General features: G+C 32.0%; 1 protein-coding gene across 1 annotated transcript; it reads left to right on the top strand.

Annotated features, from left to right (window-relative positions):
- The first annotated feature begins 1,491 nt into the window (after positions 1 to 1,491).
- Positions 1,492 to 20,099, top strand: LOC129232561 (ceramide-1-phosphate transfer protein-like). Its single transcript, XM_054866695.1, has 2 exons — positions 1,492 to 1,712; positions 19,467 to 20,099. The coding sequence occupies exons 1-2, from the start codon at positions 1,543 to 1,545 to the stop codon at positions 19,990 to 19,992; spliced, it is 696 nt and encodes a 231-aa protein (XP_054722670.1). The 5' UTR covers positions 1,492 to 1,542; the 3' UTR covers positions 19,993 to 20,099.

The raw sequence follows: 20,099 nt of genomic DNA, 5'->3' as shown, positions 1-20,099 counted from the left end.
ACGATACCCGATTTAGCAATTTCTTCAATTTAATGATACATTTCCCTAGTTCAAGTTTAGTTGCATTGAATGTATAATGCTCCTTGATTTAACGATATATCCTTGAATTAACGATAACTTTTTCCAGTCCCTTGGCCATCATTAAATCAGAGTTATATTGTACATAGTAGTTGAGGCTTTTTGACAAAAAAGGACATGTTTATACATGGGTAACAAAAAAAAAAATGTTTCGAAACTTTTAATGTAAACTGTAAAATGAAAAGGTTGTTATTCTAAGAATTAAGTGGACAACAGTTTAATTTTCAGCTTCCAAAGGCCTTTTAGCAATTTTCAGCATTTATTTTCTAACACAAGAGCGAATTCTATGCCTTGCATTTAACACCTTTTCACATGCCTATTTTTTTGAGATCACAGGAAATTATGTCACATACGTCGAAGCTGTATTCTTAAATATAATTTGAATCGTACTTCACAAAATTAGTTTCCAAAGTATATTTGGCGTGTAAAGAATGATAGCAGCAAAACGATGAAACAATATTTACAAATGAAAATTTACGACATTGATACATGAATAAATTAGGTATACCTATAATGGTTATTTGGACAAACTGAACGACAACGAGGGATTTATGAATGCAATGTCTGGTTTTAAATTTGGAAAAACATTGTTAGAAATCACTTTTTTTATTTCCAAAAACATATCTTATCAAGTACGCACAATAAATACACGACAAATAAAAAACACCGCAGGTGGCCTATTAATCTCTTTTCTTGAACTTTGGTACGGAGGAAAATGTTTCGAAAGAAATAGTTGGAAAGAAATAATCAATTCAATTCTGAAACTTACCTCAAATATTAACTGAACGAATTTGGAAACTTATAAGAACCGGGAAAAAAAAAAAAATTAAATACAAAACATTTCTTTCACATGATCTGCATGGAAATATGGAATTTTCATGTCTAGGTATAGGCATCCGCAAAATGTTTAATTCAATTGCAATACTATTTTTTAAAAAATTTAAAACAATTTCTCAACGTTTAATCACAACACTAAAATACGCATGCACACACAAAACAGTACCATATTCGATGACGTAATATATTTCTCCATTATTTTGTTCTACACCTTCCAGCAGCAAACAAACGTCACCAATGACGTCACAAGCGACTACGAAATGTAAGTGAAAGTTTTTAAAATTTATAGTATAAATTAAAATAAAGGTTCTGCTTCTAAAATCAGTTAATAGGCTCTAATTTAAAATTTTACCTTTAAAAATAGTGAGGAAACATCTATTTGCTTACGGTTTTACCGATTTATAGGCAAATTCATGAAAGAAAAATCTCGCTAAAGTATGCTGTAGCTCTCCATAGATGTTGCGCTTCACAAACGAATGAAAAAAAAAGAAAGTGAAAGTAAACTTTTGATTAGTTTCCGCAGCTGTAAGAAGTTTTCATTAAATTTAAAATTGTTCTTCGCATAAAAATTGACTGTTGTTCTCAGCAGTTTTCGGCATATTTATTTACATCTGATTTCTTTCTGAAATGTCATCAAAACTAGTTTGCCCTGCAAATAATGAACACTCACTTTCTTCAAATAGTTCAGATGAAAAATTTGACATTCAATTAGTGTACGACTCTTTTGCTAAATGTTGTGAAAATATTGATGCATTAAACATGGACCATTACCTTACTGGATTTAAGGAGTTGTACAGGTAACTCAGTCTTTAAAATTCGAGGTGAAACAAGTGCAGCACTGAGAGTAATTTTATTTGTGGATATTTTGGAAATATATCTCATTTTTGTTTTATTGCTCTGTATTTTTGTTTGTTTTTTGTGTTTTAATCTTTGGAAAAGATTGTGATTGCCTCTCAGTGGGAATTTGAAAAGGGAGGGTGTATCGTAACTACATGTGCTATTTTCAGAAATTTGCAGATTCAGTCCACAACTCAAAATGTTCATAAAAGCTTCTTTTATTTTACTTAAAATATTAAAAGCAACTATAACTAAAACTTTTGTAAATAATACTAACGAAATTAAAGTTCTTCAAGATTCAAGAGATAAAGTTTAAAACAAGAACTGAACTAAAGCAAGAAAAAAAACTCTGAATTTTCAAATGATGAGAAAACAAATTTTCTTTTAATGTCGACAGTTAACTGTTCTTGCATGATAGCATTGTAATTTTTCAGTAACCATTCGTTCTTATATAATTTAGGTTTTAAATTTTTGAAACTGTACTCTCCAATCTTAAAGTTATCGCTCAACGGTTCCAACCTGCTTAACAGTTCATGGAATTTCCAACAAAAGTTTCGTTTCATACTTCCCATCATCAAATTTTAGTTATCTTCGAAATCTTTCACGATAGCCAAATCTGAATTATTTGCCTCGTTAGCTATTATACCTAGCGATTCCAAACTCGAAAATTTCTTTATTTCATTGTTTAATTCTGCATCAGTTGTGCTCATAAAATGCACCCCTGTTGTTGAGTTAAAGTTTTCCAATTCCAATGGGCCCTGAACAGTAGTATGTCCAAATATAGTTTCACTAATAAACAATCCACCCGGTTAACTGTTCAACTTCACCCCTCATAGTTTTCTGAGCATAATCTGATCTGAACCTAACAGGATTCCTATTTCTTCTTTCTGGTTGGTATCACACAATTTATACTCTTGTGAGCAAAGAAGTCTATGAAGGTCACGAGGTGCTTGTTTCAATTTTGTGCAAGTGATAACATCTGTAACTAGAGCTTCAATTTTAAGGGAACTAGAATTAATTATTGTTACGATTCCGAGTCACAACTGACTACAACTGTATTTATGTCGAGGACTGCATACTAAGTGCCTTGCCTCCATTATTTTTTATACCGATAGATGGCAACACCGTCACCGGATCGAACAGTTAATGAGAATTTAGAACTAGACCAGGAGCTAATAGCTACCTGGTGCTAGCACCCCCAGAGGTATCGTTTCACTTGGAGGACATTTAAAACACAAGCATATTTAACGTCGCCCAGTCCCCTTTAATGACGACGGTGGATCTTCGACCATTGAGATTCAAACTCAGGACCCTCCGGCCCCAAATCCGACACTCTACCGATCGGGCTACCATGGCCCCTTGCACTTATTTAAAACAAGATTTTTGCTAAGCAATCACAATATTCATCTCTAAAAATTTGTGCATTTTTTTGTTTATATATGTATTGGAACATTTTCTGTGATTAATTATGTAAAAAATCGGTAATTTTTTTAAAAAAAAATTTTGTTTTTAAAGGTATAACATGCTCTCAACATTTGAGTAATTTATAAAATGCTTATCCAATGCACAGTTTTGTTAAATATATTATCCTGGCTGCAAAAAGTATTACTTTAAAGCTGTATTTTTAATAGAAAAAAAATCCTTAGGGATTCTAATGGTATGAAAACGCAAAAAAACGATCACCGAGAAAAAGCAATTTAAAATGTTTCTTTTGCATAAGAACACATAGCGAGCATGACCTAAAACTACTCATAACTTTTTAAATATTTGAACTAAAGCGATGAAACTTTTCCCCTGTGTTTGGAATAATTTGTAGTTTTGAAATATGCAATAAAATATTTATTGATTGTTTGATCATTTTTGAGGTACTGTGACCAGGGGCGGCAAATAGGGGGGTCAAGAGGGGGCGGTCGCACCCCCAAATTTTTTGAGCAGAATGATAGAAAATGGGTGAATTCAATTTATGTAAGTCGGAAATCAATGTTCATTGTTCATTAAAGGAAATCTCGCTGGTTCTCAGCAACTATTTGATGAAACTCGACACATTTTTAGACTAGAAAAAGGGGTTTTCGTTATTTCGATGATGACTTAGAAATTCATAAAGTATTTTCGGCTTTTTCAGAACATAGAAAACTGATAGAGAACCATGGTTAATTTTAACTAAAGAAGACATTGCCTCATATAGGCTAAATATTTCACACTTGTGTGCCCAGTGTAACGATATTACGTCCAATATGAGAGTCTCGTGAAAAGTGGTGTGGCTGCATGGTTTTCACAAGAAAATTCCTTGATATTTTACATTCACTTTTACGCTAATTTTTTAAGTGAATATTTATTTAATGAGTGTTCATCTCTTTCTTCTGCTAGAAACACTTTTCAGCTGATCAATACATTATAATACTTTCATAGAAACTTCTTAAAAATGCATGTGATTATTGAATAAAAAAAGACATATCAACCAACTCTATAATTATGCAACCGCGAAGTGACACAAGATAATCTTTAAGAGTTAAATGATAAAAACATTTCTCTATAACTTCAAAGTAGTGATTTGACGACTGGAAGAATAATTGCAAAACGATTCTTTCAATGGTGAAAAAGCTCATGCCTTTTAGCATGTATGACTTTGTTTGAATTTTTATCCAATTTGTTTTTATCGGGAAAAGATTTTTGAAAAATGCTTTACTCTATCAAAATCTATATCTTCAATCCGCTACTCGACTATTCAAACCACAGTTCAATTTAAAATTGAAACTGAAAATAGATTTTTTATAGATGTATATTTCAATCAATCGTGAAATTTTTCAAACAAATTCTTCCTCCGAGCCAATTTTAAAACGGCGCAAAGAAAAAAAAAAAATTCACATGATGATGTGAAGTCAAACATTGATTTTTGAATATTTTGTATGAAGTAATAGATTCAGTTTCGAATGAAATTAACACAAGATTTGATGATAATCATTTTTCTGTATGGTTGGCTGGGATCATGGTTTTTTGGATTGGATTTTGAAAACGAAATATAAAATATTTCAACTGTTAATTAAATTTTTTAGCATGAGGCAAGAAAAATTACAAGCAATATACCGACAGAATGGTTTTCACATCCAGATACTGCAGTTTTGTCATTGTTATGGACTCATAAGTCTGGAATAGTGAATAACAGAGCTGGAAGCAGATGCTATCTCATTGAAGCTGAAAGCGCCTAGATTATTCAATTATGAAAAGTTTAAGCCCCTCACAGTTTTTGAAGTAGCCTGGGTGATTTTGAAGAGCAAGATGAAAAAAGTGTTTTCATACATAACTTTGTGTTACTTCAATTATTTTTTAACTATTACAATCAGCTCAGCTAGTAGAGAAAGATTTTTTTTATGTCTCAGGAGGTTAGAGAAATATTTTCGAAGCACAAAGGGGGAAAAAATACCTTTGCTAATTAGCTGAATTGGCAAAACAGCACGACATTGGGCACTGATAGATTAGTAACACGATTCCCTGCTCTTCCGAATTCCAAAAATCATGCATTATAACTTTTCCAAAAGGTATAAAAACTTTAGTAGCGAGATTTTTTGTATGATAACTTTTTAGTCAATGAATCAAAATTTTAATTGTTTCTAAACACTAATTTTATTCATACTAAACCGATTTTATGAAAACTTCTTGTTAGCTAATGTGTGTTTGGTTTCGCTTTGGGGTTATACATATTTAAGAAACTCGACCACCCAAATAAAATGGTGAAATGCCGCCCCTGACTGTGACCCCTTAATAAACAATTCACATGCCGCTAATAATCACTCGCAGTGAACAATCACCAAACGCGATTACTCCCCAGACAAGACAACCACTCAAACACGCGCTCCGATTCAAAAAGGCTGATCTTAAGCTGATGCGCCGGCTTGTATATATAAGGACCTTAAGCTGACCAAAAGAATAGATCATTAGTTTTTCTTTCATAATTGGTTTTAATTTTAAAGACTTTACAAGTTTTCTCATTAAAAATGTCCTTTCACTTCCAGGGTCAATAAAACAGCGTACTAGATCCTTCCCGCTATTTACTGGTATAGCAATAATGTAAGTCTGCAAAAGTGTCGCTTTAAATTCCTTAGACACTAGAGTATTTGTATTAGGATTATTACTAGAAGTTTGGTTTAATTTTCAAAACAATTTGTTATGACTAAATTCATTACAGAAATTACATTTATCAATTTTATTTCTGCATTCAGCAGAACGATGGTTTTTACAAAAGCATTTATAACAACAACCTTCTTTCTTAAGTATTTGACTTTTAACATTATCTGTTACAAGGTTACAGTTATTAGAAACATGATTATTATGCAATTTACAAAATATACAAAACAATTTGTCTAGTAGTACATTTTGAGATGTATTTAACGTCATTGTTGCAATGTTTCCCTTCCCATATCGTGGGTTCTGTTTTTGACCATTATTAGTTTTCGACCTAGAGTCACTGCATACTTTACATTGAATTACAAGAGTTATAAACAGCCGAGATAACTTCACTTTACTTTATTTCGTTTCTCAAAAAATTAAGCATTTCAGAAACAAACTTACCTTTATCGAGTTTACACTTACGATGAATATCTAACATCATATCTTGAGGTAGTAATTTCAAAAGAATTGGATTTAATAAATGACCATATGATTCAGAGGTAACTCCAAGATTTTACAAACCTCTAATGTTAACTTCGCACTGGTTGTGCAATTTCCGTAGAACACTTAAGTTCGAAGAATTTTTAACGGGTTGAAGGTTCAATAGATTATTCATGTGAGTGTTTATAATAAGATCGGTTTCCACAAAAAGCTGCTTTAAAAGCTCAAGACACGACTCATAATTTTCTTCAGAAAATTGAATTCCTTTCAAACCATTGTAAGCTTGTCCAGTTAACAGTGATTTCAAGTAGGAAAATTTTTCAATTTTACTTAGCAATTTATTTTGATGAATTGATGTCTGAAAACTCTTTAAAAAATTCTAACCATGAACTAGGATCACCAGAAAATTTATCAATTTGTAATTTTAGCAATTTCATGTTAGAAGCACCTGTTCCAGGAACAGTCGAGTTCAACAAAGCACTTTCATTGCAACTATTGTCCTTATTTAACTTCTTAATACAGTTTCTAATTTTAAACTTGGCGGACAAAATTTGCTCGGAATATTTTCCGCAAGTTTCAAGTTCTTTTTCAAAGCCCTCGGCTTCAATCCATTGCTTTTCAAGTTCTGAATTTAATGTTTTCAACAAATCTTCTTTTTCAAGAAAATGTTCATTAAGCTCCATAAGTTCATCCACATCAGTTTCTTCAATATCACTAGTTAAAGCAGTCTCTAATTTTGTAAGTAAATGAGTGCAACTTGCATGCACATATTGTCGCTTAGCTTTCAATTTGTCAACTGATTCCATTCTCAAAGTCTTAATTGCTTTTAATACGAATATATTTCAACTAGAGATGTACCGAGTAGCACTTTGGCCGAGTAACCGAGTACCGAGTACTCGGCATTTCACTACTCGGCCGAGTTAACAAGTACCAATTATGTTTTAAGAAGAACCACTGACACACACATGATCAATTTTGAACTTATTGGAATAGTAGTATAGACCTCTTTGTCCATATAAAAGTTTTTAAAACTAAATTCCTGCTGAAATTTAATTTCGCATTATTTAAAAAATTTTGTTTACGTCAAAAATTTTACAAAAAAAATATTGTTAAAATTAAAAATAAATAAATAAAAGGTATGATTGATCAAGTTGGAAAAGACAAACTATACCAATCTATTTTAGTTCTAGTCCGCCAAACATAAATAATTTTTAAAAGCAAATGTGCAGGAACACTGCACACATGTGTTTCTGCGTTAGAAGGAACGTCTTTATCGGTGCATAAAATGTGAGCTAACAAATGTTAAGACATTCGACAAAAAAATCCGACTTTTGTCGGATGCCTTTAAAGCTACAAGCTCACATTTTGTGAATTGAAAAAGGAATTTCCTGTAACGCCAAAACACGTGTCTGCAATGTTCCTGCACTATGCTTTTAATGTTGTTTTATTTCCCTTTTTGTAAGCAAAGGAATTTTTATATTTCTTATAACTAATTTTTGTTTGTAGCAAAAATCTATTTTTTATGTAAAAATTTCATATTTTCTATACTTACCTTTTTTGCACAATTTTTAATAAGTAAGTTTTATTAACTTTGGGGACATTAAAATAAAGATTTATTTCATTAAAGCATTAAAAACTTCATTATTCTCAAAATTTAAAATTGACTTGTAAAATGATTGCAGAATATTTAATATGCTTGCGCTTTTTTATAAATTTTAATATCTGTCTTGGACAATATTCAATTTTTTGCAACTACTCGGTATTGGCCGAGTATCTGATCAAAATTTGGCCGAGTACCGAGTACTTGGCAAATTGGCCGAGTATGCCGAGTACCGAGTAGTTACCGAGTACTCGGTACGTCTCTAATTTCAACAGCTTACCTTCGCTGTATTAGTTTTTCTTGCATACATATCACGGTCGGGTCACCAAAAACATGTATCGTAACTACATCAGGGGTCTGTCCAGGATTTTTCACAGGGCTTGTTTTTTGTAAAAAAATCAAATAATTTTGTGAAAAATCAAATAATTTTGCAAATTTCTTTTTGTAAAAACGAAGTCTCAGAATTTTGAGGTGCAGCAAACTGCATCATTGACAAAGTTGAGTGTTTTCCCTCTTTTCTGTTAAGAATATCATTCTTGAGTGTTTTTCTAGTATGGGGGGGGGGGGGGGCATTGCTCTCTGGGGAGATGGGCACCCCTCAAGTATCAATATTTATCTACCATTCTACATTATGTTAAATAATACTAGAAATGTTATATGTATAGTATTTAAAATAATCGTAGGAAAAAAATTCAGGCAGGAGTTCAGCATTTAACTTTTTGACCCAAGACACTGTTAAAGAGCACAGAATTTCGTTTAAAACTTATAAACTCCATGATTTTTACAAAAATAGAAAAAGGTTTTATTTGTTTGCCTCTTAACTAGTGATGTAAAATACCCGGGTATTTATTTTTAGGGGTAAATACCCAGGGTATATACCCGGGTAAATACCCGGGTATTTATTTCAAAAATTTATATTCATCTAAAATACTTTTCTGTATGTATTCCATTATGTATATATACAACCAACTATATACAAAACAATAAATTTTTGCCCAAAAATTGTATTTTGATCACATATTTAAAGAATTATTGTGTGAAACAGCTTAGCAATCTAATATGATATTCACATTAAATGTGTTGGATATGCCTAATCAATGTTGATAGCCAAATTTCAGATATAAAAAGCCATTCTACAAAAAGAAAAAAGCTTAACTGGTTACAAAAAAAAAGCAAACATCAATTTTTTAAGGTCCTAGTCTTTTATAACCCAGTAATATGTCCCTGCATGACATCAAAATGTAACGAAATGTCGCTCAATTTATTATTACAATTTATTTACCTATATCTTATGCAGAAATTTCCTCCAAACTTAGTTCAATTGTTCAGGTGTATTCTGTATCACACACACATATATATATACACACACACACATAATATACATAAACAGTTAAATTTCATTTAAAATTTTTAATCTTTTATTTTAGGGTTTATGTTTAAAAAAGATAATAGTCACCTTTTAATACTATCCAAAAATTTTTTGCAAAATGCGCAATTACTAGGGGATTTACCCTGCCTTCGGATAAATACCCAAAAAAATATTTACCTTCCCACCCTACAGGGGAGCAAATGCAAATGAGCAAGGCAACAGAAAAGAAAATTTTGCTTTTTTTTTCTTTTTTTTTGTTTATTAGTGTGAAAACTGTTTCTATATTTTCCATGACATCACTTAAATATCAATAAAATAAATAACACCATAGTTTCTTAATAACTTCTCAGTTTATTCTTCCAAACATCCCTCATGCTTCATTTTTTTTCATTTTGGATATGACTAACCTAGATTGTGATTTTGAAATCCTGAAGTTCATAATGAATTGCTTATACTTCTCCAATTATGACAATGAAAAGAAAGGTTCTTTGGTTCACGATATGTTTCTTTCATGATTTCATCAAGTCTTCCAATAAAAAATATTATCAGGGTTCGTACGGGTCATGGAAATCCTGGAAAGTCATGGAAAAAAAATTTAGCAAATTTCAGACCTGGAAATGTCATGGAAAATATAAATTTTCTTTCCAAGTCATGGAAATTTATTTGAAGTCATGGAAAAATGTCCTGACCAAAGAGAAAGTAACGGTAGCTAAAGGGGATATCACACGAGAGAAATTACGGGACATCGCAACCGCAATAGGAACCGTCAACGCTATCTGGAACTGGTTTTTCGGGCGGGAAGTTGCCTACAGGGTTACTGCCGATTGCTCGGACGGTTGCTCGATTTGCTCACAACGGGGGCTACCATTTTTTAGCGTACATCCATGTGCTTGCGCTTGTTCATCGCTTTTCGTAAATTCCGCATTTGGTTATCACGCTGCGTCGCGTTAATTCGACATTTATGGATGAAATTAGTAATCGAATACTTAATGCAGCTCTTGCAGCTTTAATTGTATGTGGATTTGTGAAAAGATGGCAAAAAAAAAAAAGAAAGAAAAAAAAAAGGGAAATGATCAAGGCAATGATTTCAGAGCCAGAGCATCAATTATTATTTCATGCAGTCACCAAAGCTCCTCCTGTTAAATTCATATTTGAGTTTTAACATTAATTTGTAGAACTTATGGTGAAAATTTCAGAAAAACAGAAAACTTTTATTACTATTAATTGAATGTTTGATTTAAAGTGATACTCTTGTTACATTTAAAGAAGACATACAGAATATATGACTTCTCTAGGCTTATTTTTTTCCCATAACTACTAAATTAAATCTTAATTTTAGATAGGAATTATTAGTCACTTATTGACAGGTAAGAAGAAATTTTAATTCTAACAAATTATACCTAAATTCATAGCTAAAAACAAACATGACAAATAAATAAAAAAAAAGCCATCAAACTCTGATCAATAGGCCTTTCATAATTATTTTTTTAAATTTCGAGTTCATAAATATATTGGAGATGTGCTAACACTTTAACTTACACAAATATAACGCCACTAGATACATATTGCACACAGGAAAATCTGTGGCCGAGTTTATTAAAACAGTTCCAGACATTTAAAAATAAAGTGACGCTTTAAAAAAATGCAATGAAACGATGATGCGCATTTATACAAGCTATACAAGCATTTATAATACAAATAAGCTTAATACTGAGCAAATTAACACTGCATTGAATATTAGTACGTCTCAATCAATATTTCAAATGTTAATAAAAATAACTTTATAATTTAATAATGCCAAACATAATTTTTGACATCTCAACAAAATATTACAATGTGCGTATCATTTTTAAAAAATTCTTTGTATTATCATATTCTTTGATTTTCAGAGGGATTATTTTTCTTGACTGGAATAGAGTACATGTGTTACTACACAGTCAAAATATTACTAAATAGGTGGAGCTAAAAGTAGAGTAAATATTTCACCATTTCACTTTGCCTCACATTCTCCTACATTTTAAGTATTTTCAAATGGTACATACTGTATGTACCCATCAGTTTGAATTAAAAAAGAAAAGTACAGCTTCAATGCTATGATTTTTAAAACGAATTTTCACGTAACTTTTTCAAGGAAAAAATTTACTGTTGTTCAAGTATCAGAATGGGGTGGCTTCCTCCAGTCAAAAGTAGTACTTTTATCACTGAAATTGATAGAATAAGCAAAAAAAAATAATAATAATAACTTGGACCCAAAAATACTTTTATTTTCCCAACCGTTATTTTTTAATTAATTTTTTTAAATGTCCGATTTTTCAAACAAAGTGCGGTCTTGATGACGTTACAAATACACGTGAGTAAAGATGCGAATTAAATATTTTGCTCTGTGAATGTCAACACGAATGGCATTTCATCATTCGTGACGTCACACGACAGAAATGTAAACAATGAAAGCGCCACGATTTAAGTAATTTTTTAAAAATATTAAACAAAAACAAATTATTTAAAAAATGGTCAGATCCTATGTTTTTAAACATGCTCTTTCAGAAAAAAATACGTCTAAAATTTTAGAAACGACCCCATTGTAACATTTGTGCAAAACAATTTTCAAAAACCTAATGAAACGAAAACCACCAATATAAATTAAGAAATGCATAAAATTCGCACTGATGTTAACTAACATATAAGTAGCAATTTAAATTCAAAATCAGATGCAAAACCAAAGATTAAATGTCGCTCATCCGTTTTTTAAAGTGTAACTGAAAATTTTTGAAACATAAAATAAATAGAACAATAAAAAGGAATCCCCACATTTCTGTCGCCACGATTGCAAATGTATTTTACAGTGACGCTGCCTGACGTCACGAAATCCCAGCGCGCTGATTGGTTCCTTCGTAACTTGCCCAGAATTAAAGGCAATTTTTTTCTAGCGGAGGAAAAAGTTTGCCCCTATACGAGCAACTGCAAATTTCCATAGCACACGAGAATTTTGGAGCAATCGTTTGTGGAAGTGAGCAGAAAAACCAGTTCCGGATAGCGTTACGGTTGCTATTGCGGTTGCGATGTCCTGTAATTTCTCTCGTGTGATATCCCCTTAAAAGAGCATTAGAAATCTTGAGTGATTTAACAGCATTGCACATAAAAACTGTTAAAACTAGAAAATTGAACGATCCCAAAAACAGACCTGAAATTTGAAATCTCATTGCTTCCACTTCTGTAGCAGCCACTTGTCTTTTTTTGCAATGTAAATTTATTACTTGAACCATTACTCATTCTTAATTTACCATTATTTTCAGCACTTCTTATATATTCTGTAGAATCAAAAATGTAGATTTTTGATTTGGCCCAATCAAAAAATGCAATTCAATTGCATCCGAGTTTTCCATCACTTGTTAATCTTTATTATTAAACTCATCATAGTTTATTTTAAATTGTTGAAGGTTTTAGAAAATAAAGATCTTTACTTAGGCATTGCGATACAGAAATAGGGGAATTCTAGTACACTCTAAAACAGTAGTACAGTAGTAACATGCAGCCCGCAAAACTAACCCCTGCTCTCACTGCTACGTTCAATGTCAGGTATCAAACACAATGTTCTGGAATTTCTGAACCTATTAATTTATATGCATTTAAAAATGTGCAAATAATTTAACAAGTAGTTATGAATCATAAAATTTACACCACTAAAAGGTTTTTTTTTTTAAACAAATATTTGGTTTAGAAACATGAATTTACTCAAAAATGTAGCTTTACTTTAAAAAACGAAAATACTGTCAGATTATGTGCATGGTTAAATGCGCAGTTAACATTAAACGGCAACTTTTAAACAAATCTATTGAAACTTAGTAATAACTCATTCAACCTTTGTACCATTCATTATCATTCTGCCTGTTAATAAAATTAAGAGATATTTGAGAATCATTATATTCCATTCACTGTATTTTTACTTTGCTTTGAGATTTTAAATTTGTGATGAAGACAAATAAAAATAGATTTTTAGGTGTACACTGATAATTTTGCAATTACAAGTGCTTCGATGGGATAGTGGCACTCACGTAGGAGTTTTGCTAATGCTTTTTTCTGAAAAAATTGGCAAATTTGATATTAAATAGTACTATTCCCTTCCTGTAACAAGGTCATGAAAAATTTTATGAAGTCATGAAAAAGTCTTGGAAAAGTCATGGATTTTTTTCATCCATATAGGGTATGAACCCTGTATTATAAACTGTGTAATACATATGTATTTCTCAGTTTTACCAATTATTTCATATTTTGATTTAAAAAAAAATTCTCATTCGCTTTTTTGCATTTTTTATTAAATACCCAGTTTTTGGGTATTTACCCAGGCATTGGGTAAATACCCGGGTAAATACCCAAAAAATATTTACCCACCCGCTGGGTATTTACCCGATCCACATCACTACTCTTAACAAAGTTTACTAAACATTGAAAATTCGAAAAATCCGATGCCCATAGCGGATGCAAAGAGATCGCAATCCTCAAAGTGAAGGCATCAAAAGTATAAAAAATGGCTTGTAAAAGAAATATTTTTAATAAAATTATTTTAGAACTGCAGTTCAGAGTTCTATGATTAACATATCATTAATATCTGTACGCAGTTGAATCAAAAAAATAAATAAATAAATAAACCATCGATTCAGCATTTTATTTTTCAGCATTCGGCAAGGAAGGGGGCTCGAGCCATTATTTAGAAATTAGAACTTCCTTGCTTTTAGTACTTTTTTTTTTTGCAAAAATGTAAAAACATTTCTTCTCCAATCATTAATGAATAAGTTACAAAAAAAAAATGTCAAATCATAATGATTCTAATCTGTCCTGAAATCTTTTTCCATGAGGAAAATATCCTGCTAAACCATGGTTAAAATATCTGAGCCTCCCCCCCCCTTACAATTTTGCATATGAACGCCCATGTGTCAAATAATAATAATACATTGATTTTTATGCTCACAGAACTTCATACGAGGTCTATACTGCCGTGCTAAGCGCAAAAGTCATATCTGCAGCTGAGGTCAAACCAAAAAACTGCTATTTAAAGTTTTACGCCTCCATATATTTGATCCAGATTTCACTTTTTTAGATTTTTTTAAAAAATAGTTCCAATTCACAAATGACAATAAAACATTGCATAGGGGTAAAACATGTTATAAAAAACCACCTCGTGACAATAACTCAATTTTGACAAAAAGTGTAGATACCACTTTTGTGCTTAGCACGGCAATATACATCTTCTAACATGTTGTGTAATTATTTTCCTTTCATTTAAATAACGTAAACTAAATATGAACTTTTGAAAATGAAAATCACAACACCAAGCAAAATACTAGGTTACTTGATCCTTTCAGCATTCTTCAACTATGTGATGTGACAAATTCATGTGATACTTCTGTACAACAAATATCAATATTTTTTTCAGTATAATTAGGGGCTGCCCACACAATTGGTATCACACTTTTTTCAATAAAATTCTCTCCCTCCCTCCTCTACACACTTTGCCTTACTCTCCCTCCCTTTTGTCACATGTCATATTGTTTTTCATAATCATATTGTTGTTTTAAAAAAAGGAAATACGTTTCATGGCCAAAAAAACTTGCCTTTAAGATGAAGTTTTGTTAAAATTTAGAAGGGGCAAGGAGGGCACATTGAAAATGCTAAAAAGAGGGTAGGGCTCAGCACCCTCCTAAAAAGGCCTGGGGCCTAGGGCACTAGCAATGTAAAATCCTAACAAGATCTAAAACCATTTTACAAATGCCATCAACAAATTATGGATTTGTTCATTTAGTTGAAATTTGTTCTTGAAAATAAATGCATGCTGTATTTTGATGGTAAAATCTATGAAAGGGCATTTTAAAAAAGCATAAATTTTCAAGACTAAGAACAACCTGAAAAACTACAATGAATAAGTCCTTCAAAAAATCAAAATAATTGTTTCTTGATTTAATATGGTAAAAAATATACGAGGGGGAACCCAAAAGAAACCAGACAAATGGTGCAATGCCAATCCTAGATGTAGTAGTGTTTTCCAGCTAGATGGCTCAAGTAGAGACCTTCACAAACCAGCTGTGCAAGTGGGGTCAGTTTAGTTGATAATGTCTGATCGTAGTGTTGGTTTTCTCAGGCGTTGTTGCTTTCCGCCTGCGAACTCATTACGGCAGATTTAAAAGAAAACTCTAAGCTTGAAATTTTGCTTCCTGCTTGAAAAGTCTGCAACAGAATAGCTTACCAAATGCTTCAACAAGCTTTCAAGAACGATGCTATGAGCTGTACACAAGTTTTCGAGGGGTTTGGGCGCTTTAAACGTGGTAGCATGAATGTTGAAGATCATACTCGCTCTGAGCGCCCTTCAATGTCTCAAAATGATGAAAACATCGAAAAAATCCGCCAAAAAATCAACGAGAGTCGTCGTTTGACGAAACTTTAGGAGAAACAAGAGTGAGTTGGAGCTCGCGTGGGCGATTGGAAGAATGGTTCCTTCACCATGATGATGCTCCCATACCCACAGCCTTCACTATTAACCGCTACTTGGTCTCTCAGGGGTGGCTAGTCATTCCTCAATCCCCGTTCTCGCCAGACCTAGCCCCCTGTGATATTTTTCTGTTCCTGAAGATGAAAAAAATTCTGAAAGTGAAGTGTTTTGGTGATGTAGAGGTTGTAAAAACTGCTTCGCAACGGGCACTGGACATGGTCAAAGTTAAAGAGTTCCAGGGGAGCTTCTAGTTGTGGAAAAAAAGAATTAACAAGTGTATTGCATCTAAGGGTGAACACTTTGAGGGATACCAAAGAAATTTTTTGAATAAACTAATGTATAAATATTTTAAAACAAAAATCCGGTTATTTTTGAGTCCCCCCTCGTATTTACCTATCCAATATCCATTATATGTTCTAGTTGGAAATCTGATTTTTAAAAATTCTCATGCTCATTCAGTTTTTCGTCATTCCTTTCATAACCCAATAATCATTTCTTGGTAATTCAGACTCTTTGCAGTGTTTTGAGTTTCATATTATCAATTATACTTTTGTAAAATATGTTATAATTAATTTCCATGGAGTTTTAAACTTATAACAAACGTCTACAGATCATAACATCATATCCTCGCCTCAGAGCAACAGTAAGGTGTCTAGTCCCAAAAATAACACTAAGATATCTTACTGTTGCTCTGAGGCCACGATATGTTAGCATGCATTTTTAACAACAAACTTGAATTGTATTTAAGTTAAGTTCTGAAAGTATATAGCCAATGACTAACTGGTGAAAGGTAAGATGCTGAAAAAAAGTAAGTAACTTAAAATTTGTTGCTGGTAAGTGGATTTGTTTTTATAAGCCCTGATAAAACTTGATTTCAACTTTTCTTCATTTACATCCTTTATACAGTGGCTCCCAAAAGTCTTCGTACACCTACGACTTTCAACGAAATAGGCCCCAATCCATTGGTTAGAGTTAATATTTCGGAATAGGTATTTAATTATAAGATCTATGATCAATTTTTAACAAAACTGCATGAAAAGTTTTTAAAAAATATTAAAACTTAGTTTTTTAAAAATCAAAAACCGAAAAGTGCCGGAAATTTTATCTCACAAAAGTCTTCGTACACTTTATGAAATGTCTATATATTATTTATTAATCTAACTTTTGATTAAGTTATTAATTAGTAGAATATCATACAGTATTCATAACACCTTTTAAACGTATGGGAATAGATTTCATTCTTTTTCTTTCTATTTTTAGCGTAATTTCTGAGTAAGTGTTCTACTACACTTCGAGTCTTACTGTTTCTAGCTCTGTTTTCGTTTTAAAGCCCTATTTTCGTAATCTAGCCTCCAGATAACTCTAAATACATTACATTAAGTTAAAATCTGGAGATTGAGGGGGTATTTTCTGAGCTTTAGGACAATTTTCGAGGCACTAGACGCAAATGTTGAAAACCGTGTGCTTCTTATCGTTATCTTGATAAAAAACAAAGTTGTTTCCAATAACCAAATTTTTGGTTAAGAGTTCAAAATTGGTTTTTAAAATATTTAAAGGAACAGCATGATTCATTATTTCATCAAAAAATTACAAACTACCAAGTCCTGATGCTGATATGCACCATCACACTAAAACACCTCCACCGTCCTGATTAACTGATCCAACTAAGTTCTTAACATTAAGTTCCTAATTTTTTCTTCTACTTACAGTTATACAACAATTTAACCAAAAATGTTGAATTAATTTTTATCTGTAAGTAAGATGTGATTCTAAAACGTTTTTAGCTTATTTATCATTGATTTTGTGACGAAAAGCGTAAGCTTTCTGTTTTTCGCACGATCAAGAAAATTTCTGCATGAAGAGGTCCCATTTAATCCAGCTAATCAGAGAACTTAGCGAACAATTTTAGGTAAAAATTAAATGTAAAATGTTTCATTTAACTCTGCAGAAACTTTTACAGTACTCAAATGTGTATTTTTAATAATTTTTTTAACTTTAAATCTACGATCATGTTTTGTCAACTTTGCCGGTTGATCTTTTCTTACCTTGTTTTCGGTCCGATTCCTTTCTTTAAAGCATTTTATCGAGCAATTTACTATACAAACAAATAAATTAACTAATTTAGAGACATTTCAAACCAATTTACCACTACTGTGGGGAAAAAATTCAAATTTTGAATGGTTTTTGCGGTTTTTTACGAATACCAGCCATTTTACAGAAATAAAGCACAATATTAAGGAATAAATAAACAAAAAATTAAAGCCAAATGACTTATAAGGGTCAACACAGTGCAAAAATTTAATAAAACGGCATATGATAATTTTAATCATGAATTTATTCGAAAATATTTGAGTGCACGATGACTTTTGTGGCGTGTTATTTCTCTGTCTCTTCGTTTTCTGACCCATTTCAAAAAGAAGACCCTTCAATATTTTGAAAAAAACCAACGGGTTGTATTTAGAATGACATAGGAATGATGAGAAAAAATATTGGACTTTGTATTCGAATTCAGTTTTAATTTATTTTGGTTTTACTAAAAAATTTCAAAGTGTACGAACACTTTTGGGAGCCACTGTAGGTGGGTGGTGGGTTGTAGAATTTGTAGCTTGCAGCATAATTATTTTAAAACTCTTAAATAATTACTGATTTTTCTACAGCACTTAATGTTTTTCATTAAAAATACTGAGGTATTTAAATTGACTAAGGTTAAAAGATGTATGTCCTACAAGAGCGCCCATATGGAGGGGGGGGGGGGGCTCAAGCCCCCCCCCCCCCGCTTTGAAATTGGAACTTCCTTGCTGTTAATACTTTTTTTCTTTGCAAAAATGTAAAAACATGTCTTCTCCAGCAATTGATGAATAAGTTATTAAAAATGTCAAATTTTAATCTCTAATCTGTACCGAAATTGTTTTCTATGGGGAAAATATCTGACCCCCCCCCCCCTTAAAATTTTGCATATGGGCGCCCTTGATGTCATATTTAAGAAAAATGAATGCAATTGAATTCTTTTATTATATTGCAATACAAATCAATCTGGGAGAATAATAGTAAATTTAAGAGCTTTAAAATGTACTATAATTTTTAAATACTGTAGAACTCTCTTAATAGGATCATACTTAATACAAAATCATGGCTAAAACGAGCATTCTGTTAAGTTTGGTTTGCTATTCTCTTAAATTAAAATTTCATGCATAATATGTGCATTAAATTGATAGTCTCGGGTAAGGCCAATAGAATTTCGGACCTCTTCACTGAAAACGTTTGTGATTGAATCAGTAATTTTCTTTTCAGAAATTATTCATGTGAAGGGTTTTTGTGAGGTTGTAGAAAGGGTTCATTGTATATTGAGAGGAAAATGTTAAAATCTTTTGTATGTAGAATAAAGAACATACACATATTTACCTAAGGACATTTCAATTTTCATGGCGATAAAACTGTCTATCTTCCATTGTGGATTACAAGCTGTCCTGCTATTGCTGCTTACCCCAGCTAATAACAAATTCATTGACTTTTTTCATTTCATGTTAACAGAGTTTAATAATATTTGTGGTTGATTATTTTCGGAATCTTTTACTTTAATGAATTAAAGCAATAAACATATTTCTGATCTCATATTGCAGTTTCAGTATTAGTTTCTCATACTTTGCTATACATTTCAGATTCTTCTCATTGCTCGGTTCAGTCTTTGGGTTTGTGGCTTCGGATATCATTAGCAAGGTAAATATTCTTGAAGAGTATCAAAGGTCTGAAAATGCTCATGAATATTCTACTGTTCAATCGATGGTCGAGTATGAAAGTTCCAGCGGGATAACAACCGATACGAGTCAACCGTCTGGATCGAGAACACTCCTCCGTCTACATCGTTCGCTAGAATTTGTGATGTCCTTCATGCGGGATATAAGCACTGCCGAAGCAGATTCTAAAACTTCCTCCATAGCTCAGAAGTGTTACAAAGAGACTTTATCCAAGCACCATCCTTGGCTGATACAGAAAGGTGCCTATTTCGCCATGTACACATTACCTGCCAGGCAGCAATTCATAGAGCGTGTTTCTGGCGGCCCGTGTGATTCTTGCACTGTTCAGCATTATGAAAAAGTCATGGGAGATATTGGTGAGGTGCTGAGAAAGGTCTATGAGGAGACGCATAAATTGTATGAAGCAAATAATTTGCTAGATTTACCTTAATTAGTTTAATGAACATGAAAAAAATTTTGCTTATCATGCACGCTTCACAGGGATAAAATTTTATATTGATCATCTACAGTACAGTCTTAGAAAAACAGCTTTTTTTG

This window comes from Uloborus diversus, unplaced genomic scaffold (assembly GCF_026930045.1).
Source record: "Uloborus diversus isolate 005 unplaced genomic scaffold, Udiv.v.3.1 scaffold_127, whole genome shotgun sequence".
NCBI lineage: Eukaryota > Metazoa > Arthropoda > Arachnida > Araneae > Uloboridae > Uloborus > Uloborus diversus.
This window is presented reverse-complemented; position numbering and strand designations above follow the sequence as displayed.